Below are 22,275 nucleotides of genomic sequence, written 5' to 3'. Positions count from 1 at the left end.
GTTTTCCTCCTTTCCTGCCCTTTCTTTCTCTCCAGCCTTGTGTGGAGCCGAGCATTTCGGAGAGGAAAGGAGGCTTTGCCAGGTGCTTTGCCTTGTAACCAGTCTTGCTTCTGTCCTCAGACATCTGTGAGTCTCAGAATTGGAAACCTCTTTTGCATATAAATAAGGTCTGCTATGTTCAGGAGCTACGGTTATGAGTTTATAAGGGAAGTGATCAGATTAATAGGCAGCAATGAGAATGTTCAATTATTCTGGCTTCTGAATAACTATCTTCTGTCAGACCGTGTCAGCACACCTCCTCATGTTGAAAGCATTGTCTGAGATCTGTGGAGCACTCAGGCCTTTCCCTTAACCAAAGGCAAATACAAACATGCCCCAACATTAACAGGTAGTTTCTCCCACTCCTTCTTGGTTCAGTGGGAAAAAAGTTGCCATCCAAGTATTCAAAGCCGTTTTGGACAATTTGCTCTGATCTCTTCAAAAAGTCATCCCTGTTAATTGCATTCTTTCTCAGCTTTTGCATGTAAATGCTGAGCCTTTTGGGTGGGAAAATCTCCCCATCCCAACTCCAGCCACATGCAGAGAGACATGTCACCATCTTTCCTGCTAGCATCTGTGCTTCTCTGCTGACCAGAAATATTTCACCTGACTGTGTTAAGGTTGCTCTGATGTCTCAGTATTTCAGCCACTAAATTGCTTCTGAACACCCAGTTCTTTCCTCTCCTCTGGGAACAATAGAGTGAAGGTCAAGTCTTTGCTCTTACAGCAGAAATTCCAGTTGCTCCCTAATGGCATTTCTGCCTGCTATTGAATTTCTGCCCTGTTATATTACTGAGGCAGTCATCATCTTGCTTCTGATACTGTAGTCCTCTTCAAAGTGGTGGCTCAGTGTCATCAGCAGATCTCCCTGCCTGGCTTCTCTTTCTGTCTTGGTCACCAGATGATTTAATTGCTTGATGGATTTAATTGTTGCTGCTTTCTCCTTGTTCACTAGATCCTCTTTTGTCAGTGCAATTGTGGCATAAAAATCCTGGCTTCTGTGCAAATCCCTCTGTAAGGAAGCTAGCATGACTGAAGCTACTTGTACAGGAGTTGTATAACTAATCTCTTAACAAAAATAAGTGAAATCTGGTTGAACGGTGTTTCTCAGTGAAAGAATGAGCATGTCTGGGAATGAATGAGTGGGTGGTAGCCTGCCATGTAAGCAGTGCTGCTCTTTCAAGCTTTGGAATTGCTAAAGGACATGCTTCCCAGATCTCTAGATTCAGGTTTTATCCTCTTAATGCCAAATTAAGACAATTAAAATAAGCAGATACCTTGTTGATAAAACTTCAAAATACTTAATGCCTTTTGCTTTACTATGGGAACTGTACAGCTGTAAGTAAAAGCAGAGATCTCGTGTGCGTTTCTCGTCTGTTTTCTTCCCCGTTCCTGACACAATGCTGACAAGTCCAGATTTCTTCCACTTTTGATTACCAGTTGAAATCTAAATCCTGCAGATTTGATTTGTGAACCATCCAGATAACGTCCTTCCTTTCTCCGCCTGTGCTGCTTCTGGAGCATAGACATTTATCCATGCATTGGTGGGGTTCTGCAGGGCTCCATTCTGATGCCTTTTTATGGTTTCATGAATTACTTGGATGCAGGATTCAAAGACAAACTAAGCAAACTTATGGATGATGCTAAACTAGAAGGAACTGTCATCTCCCTTGATAGGAGAGCAGCCTTGCAGGGAGGGCTGGCCTTAACTGCCTGTGTGAAATTCAACAACAGTGTTGAAAAAGTTCTGTGCCCTGGACAAGACAAGCTCTTTCCTTTTGCTTTTCAGGTTATGTGAGGATAGAAGCCAGATTTTCCCATCAGGGTTTTGTTTTGGTTCAAAGCTTTGTGAAAAGAACAAGCTGCTACGCATCACCTCCTCTTGCCATTGGCATATGCAAGGCAACTCGTTCCTCTCTCATGGGCTGTTAGCCCTTCTGAATTACAGTGTATATATTGTGTGATGGGAGCAGACATAACCTGCTACTGGGCACCTCCATGGTGAGTTGTTTGCGTGCTTAAAGCCTGTGACTGGATGTGGAATTCTCCAACACTATCAGTTAATCACGAGCTGCACATAAACAGGTCCCTTAAATTATGCTTTTGGAAATATGTCCCTCTTGAGCTTCTTCATTATCAGTTCAAGACTGCAACAATATCTGATTGATGACTGCCAGCTTCTGGCGGCTCCCCTACAGCCTTTGAGCCTTCCATGAGTTCCTTAGATGGGCTTAATCCCTCAACTGAGCTTTATGGACTGCTGCCAAACTTTCCCAATAGCACCAAAGTCACTAAGCTTCCTTTCCTTTTCCACTCCTGTTGTGGCTTTCCTATTCTTGTCATGTGTTTTTTTTTTTTCCTCTGTTGAATAATTCAGCTAATACACTGGCACTTGAATGCTTGAGAGCTGTGTGTTCCCTAATGAGGGAAGCAGCTTGCCAACTTTATATCTTTCCAGTCGTTTGACTGCAAACCCAACATCGTTAACAAATCACCATGGAATAGCTGTGGAAATACAGAACAAATTGTGGTTGTCTTAACTTAAGTGTGCAAGGAATTAAAAATAGAATGAAAGAAACCCAAACCCAGCACAGGGAAAGAAATATGGAAGCGAAGTGTGCCTTGAAGGAATGGATGACAATACACAGAAATCTCATGCAACTTCCCTCTGCCTCGCAGTATCTGCAATGAGAAATGATATATGCGAGAATGGATGTTAATTCTCCCAAGAGACACAGCTGTGCTAATTTGGAAGATAGGTGTAGGTGAATCTGTTCGCAGCTCTGATTTTCTTTCATGTTTATGTGAATCAAGGTTTGTATACAAAGCGGTTTTTTTCTTTCCCAGCTTGTTTTTTATTCATTGTTTTTTAGCCTGAAGGTTTTACAGTCCATGTGACACAGACCAGAGTTTAAAAAAATGACCATGGCATTTTGCACACAGATTAATCCCCTATTGGCTTGAGTTCGTTCAGACTAAGATTCACACCGATATGTTTCAGGTGAATGTTTAGTCCTGGGCTCTCTGTGCATTTTGTCTTTCCTGGATCCCCATCTCTGCTTACTGGAGCAGCAGCTCTTGGTGCCTGAATGGTCCTACGAGATCTCCAAGCAGGTGAGGATACGTGCAAGGTTTCTCGTTTCCTTTTCAGGATGACAGCTCTCAGAACTTGGGAATCAGGTGGAAATGTAAGCTGGTTGGGAAGCAGGAACCTACCTAAGGTAACATGCAAGATAAGGGCACCAAGATAGTATTCTGGGTCTGCTTTACATAAGCTTAACTGGTGCTCTGGGTGCAGGTGCTTAAACTCAGGATGAATCTCATTTTGCTGTTAGATGTTATATATGTAGTTAAAAAGCTGCCAGAGAACGAGTGAATACCATGGTAGTGCTAAAAGTCTTTGTTTTTCATTCAGATTAATGCAGAAGGCTTGTGCTTCTCTAGGCAGAAGTGAAATGTTAGCACACTGTCCTATTGCTTGCAGAGCACAGGAGCCAGCAAAGCACAGGCAGAAACAAAGTCCTGGGAGTAGACCATTGTCTTCTATCAAAGAGAGAGCTACAAAGATGCTGGTCAGGATGTCTGGCACATTTCTATCCCTTAAGGACCTGACAGTGAAACCCTTTCAGAACTGTCTAGGTATCCAATAGCATCCAGCTCAGAGAATACTTGCTTAAGGAAGAGCTACTTCCTTGTTAAGCAGCAGTTTAGTTGTGGGGAGGGTGCAAACAATGTCAACATCTCAATTTTTGAAGCAAAGATGTGTTCATGATGGAACAGGCAAGAGATGAGAATTTAATAAATAGAGCTTTTCATCCAGAGATATCACCGTCATTCACATTTCAGGGATGAGGGAATGGAGACCTGTGAAGCTGATGTGGCTCAGATGTCCTCATGCGGTGGTGGTAAGGTTCCCAGCTTGCACAGGATGAGGGCCTCTTGAATCTCTTCCCAGAGAAATTCTGGAGCTGAACTTAAATTACACTGAGAGCTGCATGAGCTTAATATCATTATCTTAACTGTGTGCACAGAAAGTACGTTTTCTAATTTCTTTCCTGTTGTGTTGCCAGTATTCACACAGAATGCAGAGCACCGAGCTGAATGGCAGAGCGAGGCAAAACTTGGGGGTTCTGGATTGAGCTCAACTGATTTTAACTGGAAATTAAAATCCCACTCATCTGGCCTGTGATTGCTGTGATCTTTTGAAGATGCAAGGCTGGCTTCAGTCAGCATTGCAGTAGAGACATTCTGGGAACTACACTAAAATGGTTAAAGATCTAACTTGGGTTTGTTTGCACTCAAAATATGGGGAAAGGACACTAAAATGAAGAAAAATGAAGAGGGATAAAAATAATAAAAAAAGAAAACAGCCAAAATGAATGACTCTGAGATGCCTAATGGAGTGCTGCCTAGAGGGAATGCTGACTTAAAAAAGGTGGATTGATCCCCTTTCATTTGCACACAAGTGTCACTGAGCACCCTACCTTTTGACTCTTGCTTGTTTCTAATCTATCTTCTGTTTCCCATCAGTCTTGGTTATCTCTTAGTCTATCCTTCATCTCTTGGTGGCAGGAGCTAAAATAACCTTCTGCTTTGCATTGCTTGGATATGTGTGATATGAAGCCAGATGGCTGCAGAGATGAGCAATTGAGAGTGTCTGCACGTTATTGATTGCAGCTGCTGTTTTTGCAGTTGGAGGTGGTGGTAAGGATCCCAGCAGCAGCCAGTAACAGGTGGACAGAGAATGATTTGGCTTGATGGTATGTCATTAATATCTTCTGGAATGGGGTTTTGTCAGCCCCGCTCTGGGCTTAGATCTCCTGCTGGTCCATGAGACCATAGGAATGGGCATATTCTATCTTGCACTTCCAGGTGCTGTTTGGGAGCTCACTTTGATGTGATCCCATTTTCTTGAAGCTGAACTCATTTTCATTGTTTCTTGCTCTTCCTCCTTTGTTTTCCTCTTACAGCTGCATTGCATTACTAAAAATACTTAAAAACGTATCATTTACTGAACTGCTTCCTCTGCTTGTTCTTGTTCCAGGCACAAACATCCACCTCTCTCTGAACACCTATCTCATTTGCTTAAATTAAATCACTGCTTCAGAGAAGATCTTCAATTTTAGGAAACAGCTTCTGTTGTTCTGTGACTCCAGCTTGTATCCTCACGTGCAACAAGAGACCAGTGTTCAAAATAAGGACCCGGTTTAACAATTAATGTAGGGAAGAGTAAGTAACGCCTCCATCCTCTAGGTTGGAGGTTGGAACCTCTTGGCTTATTGCTAAGAGTTAGAAAGGCTGTTTTGGGTCAAGGTAGCTTTGTCTGACTCTGCACTCTGGTCCTGTCAGTGGCCAGGAGGAGATGCTGAAGCAAACATATAACTAGTATATTTTCTGGACCTGTAACCCCTTGCCAGAGGCTAGGATGTTCCTTCTGGAAAGCAGTAGTATCAGAGTTTGATTACTTCTTGGAAAATCTGGCTCTCCTACTCGGAATAACCTGAAATAAACCCCATGATGAGTCTGTTAAAGGATTCTGAAGGAATAACATGGACATAAAACAGCTTAGCTCTGATTATGCCCTGAAAACTATGCCAGTTCAGAGATTGAGAGGATCAGCCTTGTGATATTTGGAAGCCTGTGGTGGGGACAATGGCCTAAAGAGAGTACATAACTGGGGGCCACACAGGTGCCTGAATCCCTTGGGAACAAGCTTGAGATTTTCCTTCTCTCCATATCTTCCATTAGGGAACTTCTGCTATGCCAGCTCTGTTCATAAGGGGATTTGTGCCTCAGGCACTGCACACCTCTCTGCTCAGAGCCTGAGGCATGCTGGTATCTGCAATTCAAGAGCTTTCAGAATGAGAAGGCAGGCAGTTTGGGGCGGGATAAGGTACTTCTCTGTACACTAAGTATAGAAGTATTCCCATAGGCCAGTAAACTCCCACAAGGTGGCTCAGTTACACTCAACATGATGGCTGTGCATGCAGGTCTCTTTTTGTGTCTGAAATGGAGTCCAATTCGATTCTACTTTAAAAATTATATTCCCCATATAAAAACTTCTGGGTATTTTTTTTGCATTTAGCCACAGCCACGTACACAATTATGTATAAATGCTGTGCATATGTTCACACATACAACTGCTCTGGTTCTGTTTGTGGCTATTTCCTATCTGACGTGATCTGACTATAGCAAAAATTAAAATAAAGATCAGATTAGTTACCGTGGTAACAGCTACCCCTGCCTCATATGACGCACGGATTCTGCGAAGCGAAGGAGCACGTATCAATTTACACTCTTAATTTTTGGGACGTGCAGGGCTCAGCTCTTCCCAGGAGGTCCTCTGATGACACCAAGCACTATCCGTGCTTTCATTCAGCAGCTCATCCTCTTTGACTTTCTGTAAGTCTCAAGAGCTTTGGAGCTGCTGCCGCCATCTTTTGGTAGAAACAATCTTCATTTCAGTTTCTTTCTTCAAACAAACCGAAGAGAAAACACAGTGAGAAAAGTCAGGTATGGGGGGTACTGAGGCAGTGAGGGATGTTCTTGGTCTTTCAGGACATAGGCAGCACTGGGGCTGTCTTGGTTCATTTGTTTCCATGACTGTATGTCAAGGTTTTAAATGTTTCTGCCTTGTGTTGGAGAAAAACAAACAGTCTCGAGTAGGAGTAGTCAAATTAATGATGTCTTGTGGTGTGAGATTTCACTCGTTACATCTCCCAGCTATCAGATCTCTTAAGGTGTAGGATGAGACAAATTATCAGATCTGCAGGAGAAGAGAACATGAAGAGATAATACAGTTGACTGCAGTTAATGATTACTACCATGTGTCTATGTACATTACAGGGATAATATGTCTTTTTGAGTCTTGCCCTCTGGACACACATCCACAGCATCTTTCATTCTGCATCCTTGGTCCCTACTCAGGACTTATTCCAGAGCTATCACGGTCTCAAAATCACACCTTTAAATGCATTGTCTCATATAACATCATTTCCTATCCAGGAAGCTTCAACCGACACAGTTTCTCACCATTGTGGTCAGGATTTATTGGATCTAATTAGACTGTTTCTAAAGCTGGAGTAAAGAGCCACAGGCTCTCATGAAACACCAAATCATACATTCTCCTGAGTTTCCCATGGAAAGCCTTTCAGGAAGAGGTTTTGTTGTGGCCGCAGTTTCATGCACTGCAAGAGGACATAATGTCCACAATGCAGTTTGAGGCATCTGTGTTTTCACAGCTGTAAGAACAGAAAAATATTATGAATGCTAATTATATTAATTGAAGCTGTGCTGCTGTTTGTGTGAACATTCACAGATTGGAATACAGATTTTTCCCATTGTCTTACTTGCAGACAGAAGCTGGGGGCCAAGCCTACAATACCCAGCCACACGTGTTGGGATTTCTGAAATACAGCAAAATACCTACTGTTCTTTAGAAATGTATTTTAAAAATGCATTCACTGAAAGCAACGTTTTTCTTTCCCAGAGGGACTCCATAGAGACTTTGACTCTTGAAATCTGTTTGCTTTCTCTAGCATCTCTAATTTGAGCCGTGTTCCTGTCCTCAGATCCTTTTTGTGCCCCTGCTGCTTTGTTTCTTTTTCCCCCTTCCCAGATTCCAGGGCCTTGCAGCTACCAGCTGCAACAAGGCACCAGCTCTAGAGGGCCAAGGTCCTTTACTCCGCAGTGCTCTTGCTGTGCTTATGGGAGGGCAGCTTCTGGCAGTGTGAGTGGGAATGATAGACTGCCTCTCAACACAAGTGCTCTATTTATGGGCTGTTAAGGACTCTGGCAATAATGCAGAGTTCTGAATGTCTCCTTGTGAAGACTGCAGAAGAATTGTCTTTCCTGCTTCATGGCTTACAACCAAAGCAGCTACTGTGGGATGGAGACTGTTACAAATACGAGGGTACCTGTGCCAGCTTCTGTTCTGTGCTGATGCAATTGCCTTGGCTGTGTTAGCAGTGAGCATTTGCAGAACGGTGCTCATCTGGTCTGGCCTAGACATTCACATTTTCTATCTAGGTTCACTTGACAGCAGCCAAATGTTGCCCTTCCTCCAGTCAGATTTATTTTTCACCCTCTGCTTAGCAGCTTACATTTTCAAAACCTTGTACAAACACAGACACCCTCCCAAATTGGCTGGGAGATTTAAAAGCAGCTGCAGAGCCACATCCTCTTCTGCTGTGAGCATCGGGAAACTTAATGCAAAAGGACTGGGACAAGCGGAGGGGTGTTCGTCTCAAAACTGAACCAGTATTTGAGATGTGGTCACCCCAGAACCAAGTACAGGGGCACAGTCTCTTCCCCAGTCCTGCACACAACAGAGCTCTGTTGGCCTCCTTGGCCACCTGAGCAAGATGTATATCATATGTTTCGCTACAGAAAGAAAATGAGGACAAAGTCTTCATCAGCACGGTCTTGGTGAGAGTAGTTGAAAGAAGAGCAGGTTTAAGCCTCAGCCCTACCACAGCACTGTGGTGTGATCCTAAGCGAGCCACTTTGTTTTAGTGCGTTTCAGTCAAAGGCAGGACAAGGATTTTCCCTGTGTCATCATCCTTTGTATGGGCTGGACACCAGCCATGCCCACCCCATTGGGTCTGCAAGACCTGAGTGTGGGATACATACACTAGCCTTGCTAGGAAGCCAAGAAGCAGGTAGCAAGATGTCTGTTATCCTATGTGTGATCCTACCCTGCTGCACTTCCTATGCTCAGCTTTCCCTTTTTTTTCTGCTGTTTGGGGGCCCAAAGATTTGAATCTTTCCATCTTTCAGCCTGATAGTTTTCTGAGCAAATGTAATCTAACACTTAAGCAGACTTCCTCAAGCACAGTGTGTTGTACTTCCCTCCCAGTACAAGCTGTCTCTGTTGGCTCTAAGCTGCAATAGCAGCTATCTTTAATCATCTTTCTCGTTCAGCTTGTAATAGGCAGCTTTACCACAGAAGATGGACTTGAGAATTTTCCCAGCCCGCATCTGGCATGATCCAGGCTGGTTTCTATTTCCTATCCCCTTATAATAATTAGTTGGTGGTGAAACCTGAGTAGAAGACGTCTGGCCTCAGAGAGCTGATATTTGCTTCCTCTGACAGATGAAAACAGGAGAGTAGGTGAAAAACGCTGGGTCACACTGCCCTCACAAGACTTACAGAAACAGCAGTTAATCTTCATCCTATAATAAATATCACTTGGAAAGTCTGAGCTTTCTGAACTGGATGTATCAGCAATCTTGGGAAGAGCTCCTGCCTACTGAATCAGTGACACAACACTGCAGCAGGTGTTGAATGTCTGTTTCTACCATCTTCTGCTTTCTATTGCCAGATCTTTAGATGCGGTACTGAAGTGGCAATATTAGTGGTAGGTGGGTGATTGGACTGGATGATCTTAGAGATCTTTTCCAACCTTAATGATTCTACCATTCTCCCATCTTCACCAAAAAAAGCGTCATGAAGCCTTCCACACCCTACTGGCATGCTTTCCAGGCAGCTTTGCCCTGCTCCTGCAGCCTGGAAGACCCAGAAGGTTGGTAAAGTGAAGGAAGGAGAAGAAAACTGGATGCTGTTCTGGGGCAAGTGGTCATGTTTGATGCCAGAGAGGGGTTTAAACCTGCAGCCTCCCTGTACCTGCAAGGGTTGCCTAGAGCTTGTGGGAACTGCTGGCCACAGAATTGTCTCATTTCATTGCAAATCACATGTGGACAGACAGACTTTCCCTTGCACCTGCAGAGTTCTGGGCTCTGAGGATTGCACCTGGCTATAGGAACATTACAAGAGCGTGGTTAAAAGCTTTCACGTGGGCTGCATAGTCCCTTTGCTCCTTTGTTTTCTATGGGTTCACCTGTGGGTGAGCTGAGCAGTGTGTTGTTTGGCAGAGATTGCTTCTGGCACACTGAAATTGGCTTTTGTCCCTGTCGGACCCAGCAGACGTGTGTAAGTACTCGTGCAGCAGGGCTGGGCACATTAACACAGCAGGCATTCAGCACCTGCAGTGCTGGAGCTACAGGGCTCTGCTCCAAGCAGCAGCAAAAGGAGTCGGAGAGCATCTTGAGAAGGGTCTGAATGCAACTTCCCCAGAAGCAGTGCTGCCTACCACAGTGAGTTTGGCAGAAAGAAAAAAACAGGAGAAAATGGGAGCCTGGGGGGATTTTGCACCTGAAGTCATCCTCGTGTGCTTCCCTGCTGGGTGAATCACACTCGGGTGTCCAACCCCTCTGGTTTCTGGTTTTCCTGATGGGCTGTACAGGGCACATAAGACTTCAGCAGTTGTCAGAAGCTGATACTTCACTGAGGATCCCTTTTCTACATAAACCAAAAGCTGTTCTGCTCTAAATCTTGCCTCTTTCCTCCTCTAATAAAACATCTAAACAGCCAAATACCTTTTGTTATTTATATTCAGAGACTGTAGCTGTCCTTGAGTGTTTAAAGCAGGCTGAGAAATCCATTTCTTCGCATGGTAGAGCCATGTTTTTGCGTGAGCTGTCTGCTCTCAGGCCTGATTGCTGCTCAGTGGGTTTTGCAGTGAATCCAGTTTCTTTTAGTAGCAGCAGGAGGCTTTGGGGACCTGAAACTGCAGCCTGGCAAGCTGCATGGGTTGGGTTTTCTGACTTCTTACCTGGGTCCCCACTATGAGCTGCATTGCTGTGTTATTTCTGTGGCCTTTCATCTTTGCTCTGCATGATGTCCTAATTGCACTGTGATGTCTTAATGTTCCAGGGAGCTCAAAGTGTTACAGGATGGAAGTGGGTCACAATTTATGTTTGGTATTTTCTCAGTGAAATCAGCAGCTCTCCTAGTTGCATTCCTAGTCTTGATGTTGATATGTTTCTTTGTGCTCCTGGGTAAGAGCAGCACCTTGTATGATAGCCAACACTGAGATGGTACCTTATGGACAGCCTGCTTAACCAATTATAGGCTGAGCAAATTAAAAACAAATGATGACAAGCAGGAGATGTGTAAGCTGGTACTCTCTCTAAGAGATCAAGGCATTTATTTCTTTGAGTAGCTCCCTAACAAGCTGCCAACTATTTTTTTCCATCCTTTACGTTGACTACCTTTCCTTCATTTCGGCTTGATGTCCTATTGAGATTCTGCCACCCCAAGAGATTCTTCTCCTCCCCAGCTTTTCCCTCCTGCCTGTTTTAGAGAGATTCCAGCCCACCCCAAGTTCTGTCTGCCAGGACCCAGCCTCAGTACTGGGAGAATAAAGTTTTGCAGCAGACCCATAAATCCATGCGTAATGTTTCCTCTGAATCCTACCAGCTTTTACTGCAGGCTTTATTAATGCTTTCTAACACACATGCCACTTGTGATATAACCAGCCTATAAAGTGCTATCCGGGGAAATTTTATTGGATTAATATTTCCATTCCTCCTGCAGCCAAGCCCTGCTCTCTTCTGCTGCTCCCTCCCCACACAGGCACAGCTGCTCAAGCATTAGAGACAACTTTATGTTGCCCATAAAACTGTCTCACTGTCAGCTCAGTCCATTGGCTGCTATTTCTATTCTCTGGTCATTCAGCTGACTGGAGGCTTGAAGCAAGGTGCAGAGCAGGAGGGTTTATAGCCAAGCAGATGAGCCAGGGAGGCTCGAAATGGAATTAACTGTTTTGCAGAAGGGCTCTGAGCAAGGTGTGTAGAGGCTGTGTCACACCTAAGATGCCACATGGGCAGATGGAGGAAGGGATGGGCACATCTCATTTCCTAAGTTAAAACAACCTCTCTTCACTGAGTAAACCCAAAACACCACCAAACTGCACTTGGGCTGAGCCAAGAGTTGAGCTGCTTCCTCAGTCCCAGGGTTGTTGCTGTGGACAGGGGATAAATTGCTCCATCTGAAATAGTCATGGATTTCCAGGCATTGATCTCAGACCTGGGAAACGTGCTTGAATGGCTGAAAGGTATAAATTGCTTTAAATTAATCATTGATTCAATCTGCCTCCCCAGAAGCTGGGATAACCATGCTATTGAATCAGGAATAATCTCCAGTTGCAGACAGAATTGTAAGAGGAATGCATGTATTCAGTGCTTTGGCTTCTTGCTCTTTCTGTGAGATATACACCATTTCCCACTGAGATGAGTAGATATTGTACAGTCCCCAGCAGCGAACAGAAAATCTCCAAGGGAAGAACGAGTGCATTTTCAATCCTCACAGCAACAAATCACACCCATTCAGGAATGCAGAGGAACCAACAGAAGATCTCTCCCAGGTGAGATAGGGATGGGGGGAGTGTTTCCCTCTGATTTTTACTAAATGGGGTTAAATGTGAAAAACGCCCACCTCCTTGCTGCACCCAGGCATAAGGGAGGATCAGCTTCCTCCTGGGTAAGCTGATGTTAAAAGGCTGGAGATAGAGATGTAGGGCTTGTAAGGAGGAGAGAGGCTCTGGGGGAGATGCTCAGAGCAGCTGATGAGCAGTTTTCCCATGCTTCTGTAGACACCTCTCCTGTTACAGGGAAATAAATGGGCATCTGTAAGAACATGGAGGGGAATCTAGTTATTAGAGACCATCTTACTGCTTTCAGACAGTCACAGAAACACCAGCCCAAGCTGTTTCCTGCTGTTGTTTTTTTGTCTTTCTCTTCTTCATTCGTATTGCTTGCACCTCTAATTACAACTGCTGATGTGGTGGTGGACGGGGTGATGAAGAAGGGGTGTCTGGCTCTGCTCCCATCTGTGTCACTGGAGGATTCGTCAGGAAAGAGCTTCTGTAAGCCAACATCAGCTTCAAATGATGCTTCGATTTCTCAGCTCCACAAGTCTTGTTAATAAAGGATGTGAAATTGAATTGGAATTTCATGTAGTGCTGGTGCTGAAGTTTAGGTGAGAGCCCAGTGCTTAATTTCTCACCTGGTCTTAATTAGTTTGTTGGGTGTAGGAGTTTGTAGGGTCTTGACAATGGTAAAGGCAGCACGTAGGCTCAGCTTTTCCCTGCATGTGCATAGTCTGCACATGGGAAATTGTATTTTCCCTTTCCCATCCCATGTGCAGACTACGCACATGTAGGGAACTGCACATATAGGGAAATGAGATGTGCCCATCAGTGACTCCTAAACCTAACAAACCATTAAAGCCTGTCTACAGAATGATGCCTCTATAGCTGCCATCCCGCCCCACCAGTTGTCTACCCAAGTGCAGTGGATGGGTAATGCTTTCTCTTAACTGTTCATAGCTGTCATGGGATCTTTTCTCCCTGTGGGTCATGCTCTTGAAGGCAAAGAGATGTTTATTATATACAGTTGATCTCAAACCTGTGGGAAGCAGTTGCTCCCTAAATACAAGTGGGTAGTTATGGGGTCTGATGTGGGGCACTTGTGTGGCTATGTCTGCCATAGATAAACACAGCATTTCTGATCTGTTCTGTTTGAGATCTGAATTCATCCAGACAGCAGACACTTTGAGGGAGAAGGGAACCTGTTTGCTGTGTTTCATGATTACACTGAGGTGGTGGTGTAGGAACTGAGAAACAGAAAGATTATATGTATTATGAGAGTGACTTGTGGCAGAGCTAATGGGTCAGAGTCAAGTTCTTTAACCAGATGCTTCCCCAGGCTCTATGTAAAATAAAACTTGTGCAAGCACAGTGATGCTAGGAAATGTTTGACGTGATGACCTTATAATCAGTTCATTTAAGGGTGTGATTAATGATCTGTGCTGTGCCATGTTGTAACTTGATATCCCATATGGTATCCGTGGACATCTGCTCTCTACCAGAGGATAAATATTCACAAGGCAGCATCCTGCAGACCTTGTTCACAGTTCACTCAAATCACTGCAGCCTCTTCCATGAAGAGATGTGGGATCTGTCTAAAGCACAGAATGATCCAAATAGTCTCCCTGGCTTTCTTTTTATGCACCCTGCTTTTAAGGAAATACGATACGCTTTGAAAAGGTTTCCAGAGTTTCACATAAGGACAAGTGAGGAATCCCCATTCTGACCTCTAATTTTTATAGGAGTTTGGTTTATTTCTCTGCTCTGAAGAGTTAAAGACTTGCGAAGCTTTCTGCTGTTGTACTGCAGATTGAACCACAAGAGACCCAGCAGATTTTGCAAGGCAGAAAAGCTTTCAAGACATCTCACCTTTGTCCAAGGTGTAAAACACCTTGGAGGGACCATGAACTGCTTTTCAGCATTGGCTGTATTTCCAGGTCTTACTCATCACAGTAGATGTGTAGAGCTCAGAGGTTGGGTTAAAAAAGTTGGATGAGAAACAAGGGCATCATTGCCCTAACTAATGTTGGTCTGATTAAGGACAAGACTCTTCTCCAGAGAGAAACACCATCTGTTGACAACGTTCAGCCTGACATTCCTCAAAGCTATATTGTTCAGGAATCAAAACTGGCTGGAGTACTGTGATTTATGCTGATGATAATTAGTGTCTCTTGTGGTCTGGTGTGCTGCAAGCTGACCATCAGGCAGATATAAGACATGGAAATTAAGTCTCTTCTTGTTGGGCCACAGAGCTACATTAAATCTGTTTTTGGGCTTCATATTCACAACAGCTTGAACAGGAAAGCCACTGAACCATCATTTCTGATCTTTTTTGCCTCTTCCTGATCAACTCCTCACTGGCCTGCTCTGCCCAGTAGAGACAGCCACGTGCAACAGGAGAGCAAACTGCCTGCTGGGATAATAAAACCACACAACTTCAGGCCAGCTCTTCCAATGAAGCTTCTTGTTAATTAGTTTACCAGTGGGAACCTTTGAGAATTAAACACAGGAGACATAATCTCTCTGAAAGCTAATTACAAATATTTGCCCCTTGCTGATAAGTGACCTGCTAATTTCCTCCTGTTTGAGAAAGCTTCATTAAAAATTACTGTACTGTTTGTGTAACAGAAGAGTTGCTAGCACAGATGTTTCCCCAACAAGGATGCTGCCAGCTGATTTTCTTCAGCTCTCAGCATTTCCGGAGGTCTTCTTAGGAAGGAGAAATTGGTTTGAATATCTGGAAGACATTGTAGATGTGGTACATGGGCTAATGGGCAATATTAGTGGTAGGTGGATGGTTGGACTGGATCTTAGAGGGTCTTTTCTAACCCTCGTGATTCCATGATTCTATAAAGCCTTTTTTTTTTTACTTTGCCTGAAGGGAGAAAGACTCCCAGACAGGGAGTCTGTTGCAGAGCGGGGATTTGAAGCCACTGCTCTGGAGCCCATAATGAAGCGCTTGAATTGCATTAGCAATCAGGAACTTGGGATGAGGGTCCCACACTACACAGTGCAACACACAAACAAAACAGACCTGCTGCTCTGAAGGGCTTTGGTGTGGGGATGGGAACACCTGCAAAGAGATTTGGGAACAGCAGGTCCAGCTGCTTTAGGTCATGGAGACAGTGGTGTGCATGATGAGAAAGCTCATGGGAAGAGCAGAAAAGTATAAGCTTTCCCTGCTGAGCTGCAATGAGTGTCCTGGGGGACACCATGCATGGGGTATGGCTGGCAAATCTCTTCTATTCAGGAACAACAAAAGCTTCATCCCTGGTGAGATGGGACCAGACTACACACCTACCTTCCTTATTGTTCTGCCTCAGTGGCTGGAATATCAGAGCCTTAGAGAACAAGGACCATGGCAAGCCAAGAGCAAGTTTTCCCCTTCTGGCCATTGCCAGCGCTCACAAACGTAGAGACCTTGTAAGCCCAGAGCTGCACGTGTCTTCTGTGTCTGACAGGTCCAGTTGTGGCTCCCTGCTGGCTCTGAACACACTAATGCTGTTGTAGTCCACGACAGAGTCCTGTGATTTTAATTACACACTGTACACAGAGCTGCCTCCTCTGGGGGTTTAAATCTCCTGCACAGCAATTTCACAGCAGCCTCTGAGAATGACAAACACTGATCTGCTTTATTTTTGCCTCCTTCTTTCTATACATGATGTTACAGACAGGTGAACACTGCTGCAGAAATTGGCCTTGCCCTTTTCTGGATTTCAGGGGCACTAAGCCATGAGCCAGAGCTGGATCCTGCTGCAGTGCTAACTTCCTGGCAGTCTTTCTGGGTGCAGGAGCACTCAAGGCAGATTTCAGTGTAAACCCACGCTCAGGAAATGACAATGGGAAAAAGCAAGCAGGCAAATTGTGCCTCTCATTCATAAACTTCTGACTTGATGTTGGAATTCAGCAGAAAATGAGAACAAGCCGCATCTCCAGACATATAGATCTGCATTCTGCAGAGGGCTGGGAGCTGAGCATGGCAGGGCTCCTGCTTCCTGGTAAGCCCAAAATCAGACTGGCAAAGCCCCTGGCAAATGATGAATGCTCATGAGCTACCAGAGCTCTGCAAAGCAGTGGATCTGTTCTGATTTATACCAGTGAGAAATCTAGCTTTTATTTTAGTTCTTGAATTAGCTGTTGTTTTAATTCACATGAATTCAGCCTGCCAGGTTGTGAGGGCCACATATGTGAAACTCAGAACTGTTCCTTCAGTGCAGCCCTATATATGTCACATTTCTGCAAAGTCTTCCTCTTTTTATTGGGTTTATGGCCCATTAAGTTGAAAGTGTGATGGAGAGTCACACAACAGCCAGCAATAACCTGGAGGAAGCAGCCTGCTTCATCACTGCTTCATGCAATTAGGGAATGGCTCACAGGTCATTTGCTATTAATTGACCCCATTAGAAGCCTGAGCACTTTTTGATTGCTGTTATACAACGTAATAGCAGGGGACTTGAATCAATGACCCTGCCAGGATCTTTCTATACGACTATACTATTCCATCTCTTGAATGGATATATTTTATGGGGCCATTTCCATAGGGGCTCTGTGGGGCTGTGCCAGGAGTTCAACACTCCAGTTTTCACCCAGCAACAGTCAGTGAACACTCAGTGACAGTTCTGCTGCAAGAGGGACTCTCAGAGTTGCCCCAAGCAAAGCCCAAGCAGCAGTGTCCTCGTCCATCCCTTTTCTGCTGGGGATGAGTGCACAGAGCCATTCTGAAGCTCGCATTGCAGAGCCAGGGAATGCCTACAAGAGATGCTGCATGTCTGTAATTAGTTTTCCCTGTTGTTTCACTCAAGAAGGCTGGGCAATGTGTCTGAACAACGCTGTTCTCCTGGTTCCCCAATGCCCTCAGCCAAGCCCCTGGGGTATGCTGACAGCACTGCCACGGGCAGGGAGAAGGCAGAGCTGCCTACCTCAGCAGGGTTGAGCCCAGCTTCTGCAAAGCTTGTCTTTGCCTCGATTTCAAGGCCAACCTGTGAGATGGGATGCAAAAGAAAATGCTGTTTGATTAAGAATGTGCAGGCTGGAGTAGTGCCTGGAGAACAGAGAGAAGTGTGTGTTTGTTCCTCTTCAGCAGTTTCTCCTTTGACCTTTGTTTTTCTCCATCTCTGTGCTATCTTTCCTTCTTCTCTCTCTCTCTTGAGCATGAAAGCAATCATTTTAAAAAGGAGAGAATGAATCATGTTCGATTTGGGTAGGTTTTTTTCTGCAATAAGCTGAAGAAGAGCCTTTGTTGAGTTGCTGCTGGCAGCATCCAGGCTGCTTACAGCAGTGTGGGCACAGATGAGGGCATGTGAATGTCTGCACAGCTGAGGAAGGACAACCTATGCTCTGTGCAGCTCACAGCGAGCAGCCTTCCTTCCTTCTGTGGGCGCCAGCTCTGCAGGCTGGCTAGTTTATTAATGTGGGAGCCAAGACGTTGGCTGTGCTTGCAGCAGGGTCTAGCATATTTGCAGAAAGATGCCAGCAGTATCTTTGGGTGTACACAAGGTCTGATAGCCGTGTTACCGCGAAGATGCTCTTTGAATTCACCAGCTCTTACACCCTGAGCATTTCCACCTCTCAGAGGCTCAGCACCCTTCTGCGTTCCCCCCAAGCCAGGAATTAGCCCTGCATCCCTCCACGATGCTCAGCACCTAACACTAGGTATTTGTTCCATTCGCAAAGCGCGCTTCCAGCCTTTAGCATTTAAGTCCCCGTGCAGCGAGCACAGCCGTTCCCAAATCTTTGCAGGACGGCTGCGAGCCGCGCACCGGGGCTCGGGGCTGCCCCTAGCGGGGTGCAGCCTTCCTCTGCTGAGGAAAAGGGGCTGTTCTGCTTCGGGCACCTCCGGCGGCTGGAGAGGCGGAGGCTGCAGCTTTCAAGTAGGAAAAGGAGAATAAAAAGGAGGCAGGGGGAGAGGCGGGGAGGTTGCCGGACAGCGGGCGGGGCTGGAGAGGAAGGGGAGGCAGCGACGATGCGGAGCTGCGGCTGAGCCCCTCCTGACCAAGAAGGAGAGCATCAGCTCGGCTGGACGGAGGGAAGCGGGGAGATGCGGCCGGGCTCGTACGGCACCTGCTGAGTTCTCATCCAGCAAAGTTTCCACAGCTCTGGAGGAAGAGAAGGAAGGCGGTCATGGGAGAACCTGCCGTCCTCATCCCGGCCTCGCCGGGACCCGCTGTGGCTTGGGCGCTGCTATCTGAAGGCTGAATGGGACCCCCGGGGCACCTCCAGGTAACCATCCCCGCTCCCATGCACCGCGGCTCCCCGTGGCACCGCAAGGGGACTTTCCCGAGCGCTTTGCCCAGGGAAAAGTCCCGTGCTTCCCCTAAAGGCTTTCCCTGCTTGTGTTCGTGAGTCTGTGTGTGCGCAGGAGGCGGCTGGAGCTGTCTGACTGGGATTTCTGTGTGCTGCTCACTGCCGCTCCTTCGCTGCCCCTTTGGAAAGGGGACTCCTTGGGGGTCTGTTCTGCTGTGGTGGAAAAATGACAGCTCCATCCCCTTTGCTGCAGCTAAGAGGGAACAGAGCGTGCTGCTGGTGTGGCTTTAAGCGATAGCCATAAAATGCTGCCTGGATATGTCAGAATGTCCTCAGAGCTCTAGGAACTCGCAGAGCTATGAATAAAACCTTCTGTTTGGCCCCATGAGGATATAGGGAGGGATGAATATTCCCCTAGAAGGAATCACTCTATCCTCTGGATTTCTGGTTTTGATATGCAGCTTTTTTTTTTTTTTCTCACATTTTTTCCTTTTTCTATTTCACTCTCCCCAATAGCAACGCTTGCCACCAATGCATTTCAAGCTGAGATGTTGTTTGGAGTAGAACCCCAGACTCTAACTGATAAGAAAGAACTTGTTTCACACAGTTCCCAAAAGAACTTTTCCTAAAGGAAAAGAAGTTCATCAGTCTGGACTGGATAATGGAAAGAAAGCTGGTTATTTTGGAGCTGGTTGATTTGGCTGAAGTGGAAGCAGGAAGGTAAAAGCTGCCAGATTTCCTTTGGAAAGATAACAGTGAGGGCAAATCCCCATCAGTGGGTTCCTGTGACTGTATAGGGGAGGGGAAGGGGGTTGACACCCTCTCCCCACGGTATCAAATCTGAGCTCTAGAAGGTGACAGAACTCAACCACAGCCATCAACACACATTGCCAGGCAGAGGGACTGAGCTGTTAAGGGCTGTGCTGGTTGCTATCAACGCAGCCTTGATAGCAGCCAGAAACCAGCACGATCCCTTTGGAGTAGCTACAGGTGACAGCTGCTGTGTGATGGGTGTTTTTTACCCATCCCATTAGAGCCCAGACAGCTCACCTGGGATCAGGGATATTCTCACAGGAGCCAGGAGAAAACAAGCCCTGTGGAGTGAACCTGTGATATGATTTGAAGTTTGTGGATGCTTAACCAGAAGCTTCCTGGCAAAAGGGGCAGAAATGGTGCTCTAGCTCACAGCCATGTGCTGAGGTTCCCAAGCAGAATAAAAGGATGCTGCTGGAGAAGCACAGACGTTGTTAGCCTGTCTGATGAAGAAAATGCCTTTCCACTCTCACACATCTTCACTTCTGAAACGTTTTTGCCTGCAGACTCTTCCCCAGATGACGAGGAGCTGCATCCTTCAGTGTGCCCATCCTTGTCAGCTCCAGGTGATGTCTCATTGAGCAGGAACTTCACTGGAAGTTCACTGCTGCACTTCTATTCAGCTCTAAATGAAAGCCTGAGCAGAGGCAAAGAGATATGGCACTGGAGACAGCAGCAGAGAGCTCTGCCTCAGCTGGAGGTATAGGAAAATGTGATTCCCTGGGAAATGTGCTGGAAATGGCTGGCTGATCCCACTGGCATGTTGGTGGGTAAGGGTTTCTATTTCCTTATTAATTTTTCTGTTATTGGTGATTTGTTTGTTTGTATTTTAATGTAGTGGCTGCAGAGTGTTAATAACACAACAGTGATTTTTGGGCTCTTGCATTAGAAACCTGTGTGGTATCAGTTTTCTCTCTGCAGTCTTTATGAATGTGACTTGACAGCAAAGGAGAAAAGAAGCTAAGGAACCAGGCAGGGAAGTATGAGAGAGATGAGAGAGCAGACTGTTGTTGTTTGCAATCAGGCTGGGATGAGAATTGCCCTCCTGCCTGTAAAATCAAAGGCATCACCAGCAAACTGCTGGCAATTTGGCTTCTGAAAATTTGGCTTCCCAGCAAAGTTCAAGAACTCAAAGCCAGCTCCCATCATGTCCAATAACCTCTTCCATGGACAAGCTGCTGTTGGCAGTAAAGGACGTGTATTCCTGCCTTTGGTACTAGGAAAGGGTAGATTCCTATGCAAGCTCTCCTCTAACTTAACTTTCTCATTTGCTATGATCCTGCATCCAGGAGATGGTGGTGCTCCTGCAGGAAAACTGCATCAGTTTGGTTTTACACTTGCTGAAGCAGACTACCTGACCCCTTCTGCATCATCTCCTGTGATCACACCCAATGCAGTGTGATGCAAGGTAGAAAAAGAAGTCTAGCAGACTAAGCCCCACAAATGCCCAAGGGACACAAATTCATTTTTCCACCTCATCGTTGACTTCTGTGACTGTAGATGGAGTTAGTCTTGCTACACATTTAACCATTAACTCAGGTTCTCTTAAATAGTTGACTCAACCTGTGTATGCTGGGCAATTTGGAATGTCCTGAATTGCCTTCTGGTGCTTTTTATTCTCCACTAGCCAGAATACTGGCCTGAATACAGGACAACTGAATGATGGAGCAACAACCCCGCTTCTTGTTGTAACTTGGTACCCTTATCCTCCTCTAGTATATTGCATTCACATTGTGGTGAGGGCTGTTCCCAGCAGTACTGGGGTTTGCTATTTTGGACAGGTGTTGTCTGGGTGATGATGAGCAGTGTGAGGCCGAGCCAAAGCCCTGGCTGTGGGCCATCATGTGCTTGGGTTCAGTTGGACTTCATCCACATGGATGGCTAAAGCCATTGGGTCAGGGAGAGCACAGATTTGAGAGCAGGTTTGGATTTGTACTTTGTTGTTGCTACCAGCAAACATGGAGAAGAGCTGGTGGTGGAAAGTTGCTCTTGGTTTCTTGCTGTAACAGTTGCATGCTCTTTTTCTTCCTCTGTAGTGATTTCAAAGGAGCAGAAGACCAGAAATAGCCTTCTCAGCATTGTATATACCCTGTAAGGACTGAAGTGACCTCCAAGACTCACCTCAACATGTTCAGTGAAAAGAGCAGCGCCTCTTTGACCCAGAAACCCAGCCAGAAAAAGACACGACCTCAGGGCCTCCCCTCCCCTGCCCTCTGCTGTGCGTGTGGACTTTGCATCATGCTGGCAGGGATCAACATCACCCTAGTGGGAGCATTTGCATTTGGGACCTTCCTCCCCATGAACAACCTTCCCATCATCATCGGACCCATCTTGCTGGTCGTGGCCTTCACGTTCTTTGGTGCCTGCTGCATCTGCAGCCGGAGGCCGCCTGCTCACGGGGCCAGAAAATCCAAACCGGGTTCCAACATTGGTCTCATCAAACCTGGCAACACTGCCTTTGAAATTGAAACTAGCGAGCACACGGTGCAGGATACCACTGCTGTTCAGCTGAGCCCCACAAATTCCCCCATCTCCTCAAAAAAGTCCACACCAGTCCATGAGAACACGAAGACTTGCAAACTCTTCACCATGGAAGGCAATGGGCCAGTGGCCAAGTACACACCAGGAGGAGAGGCAATACAGCTCAACCTGCCCAGGGACCTGGCCACATCCTAAACCCAGGCAGAGTTTTGTTAGCAGCCAGACAGATGCTGTGATGGGTGGGCTGGAATCTGAGGTGTACCATCGGTCAGAGGTGGGGGGGGGGAAGTGCTTGTGACAAGCCAGCAGGCAGACAGGCTTCTCTGAATCAATTGAAGGAAGAGGGATGAAACAGCACGACAATTCCAGATTTTTGCTGATAGGAACATGCCCATTAGTTGGCTTTGTGAAGAAAACTGCTAATGATGTCACTGTGAAAGGGTGAACTGGACAGTTCCTGGGAAAGACTGGCTTTTGGGAGAAGAGATTG

The 22,275-nt window shown here is 45.9% G+C and overlaps 1 protein-coding gene across 1 annotated transcript; it reads left to right on the top strand.

Moving 5' to 3' along the window:
* Positions 1-21,420: 21,420 nt before the first annotated feature.
* TMEM275 (transmembrane protein 275) lies at positions 21,421-22,016 on the top strand. Its single transcript, XM_042820136.1, has one exon. It carries the CDS (start codon positions 21,432-21,434, stop codon positions 21,978-21,980), a length of 549 nt encoding a protein of 182 aa, XP_042676070.1. The 5' UTR covers positions 21,421-21,431; the 3' UTR covers positions 21,981-22,016.
* Positions 22,017-22,275: the final 259 nt, after the last annotated feature.

Source organism: Centrocercus urophasianus, unplaced genomic scaffold (genome assembly GCF_019232065.1).
Source record: "Centrocercus urophasianus isolate 14NV4802_14NV808 unplaced genomic scaffold, USGS_Curo_1.0 seq_18, whole genome shotgun sequence".
Taxonomy (NCBI): domain Eukaryota; kingdom Metazoa; phylum Chordata; class Aves; order Galliformes; family Phasianidae; genus Centrocercus; species Centrocercus urophasianus.
Note: the sequence above shows the minus strand (reverse complement) of the source record. Positions and strands in the feature narration are given on the sequence as shown.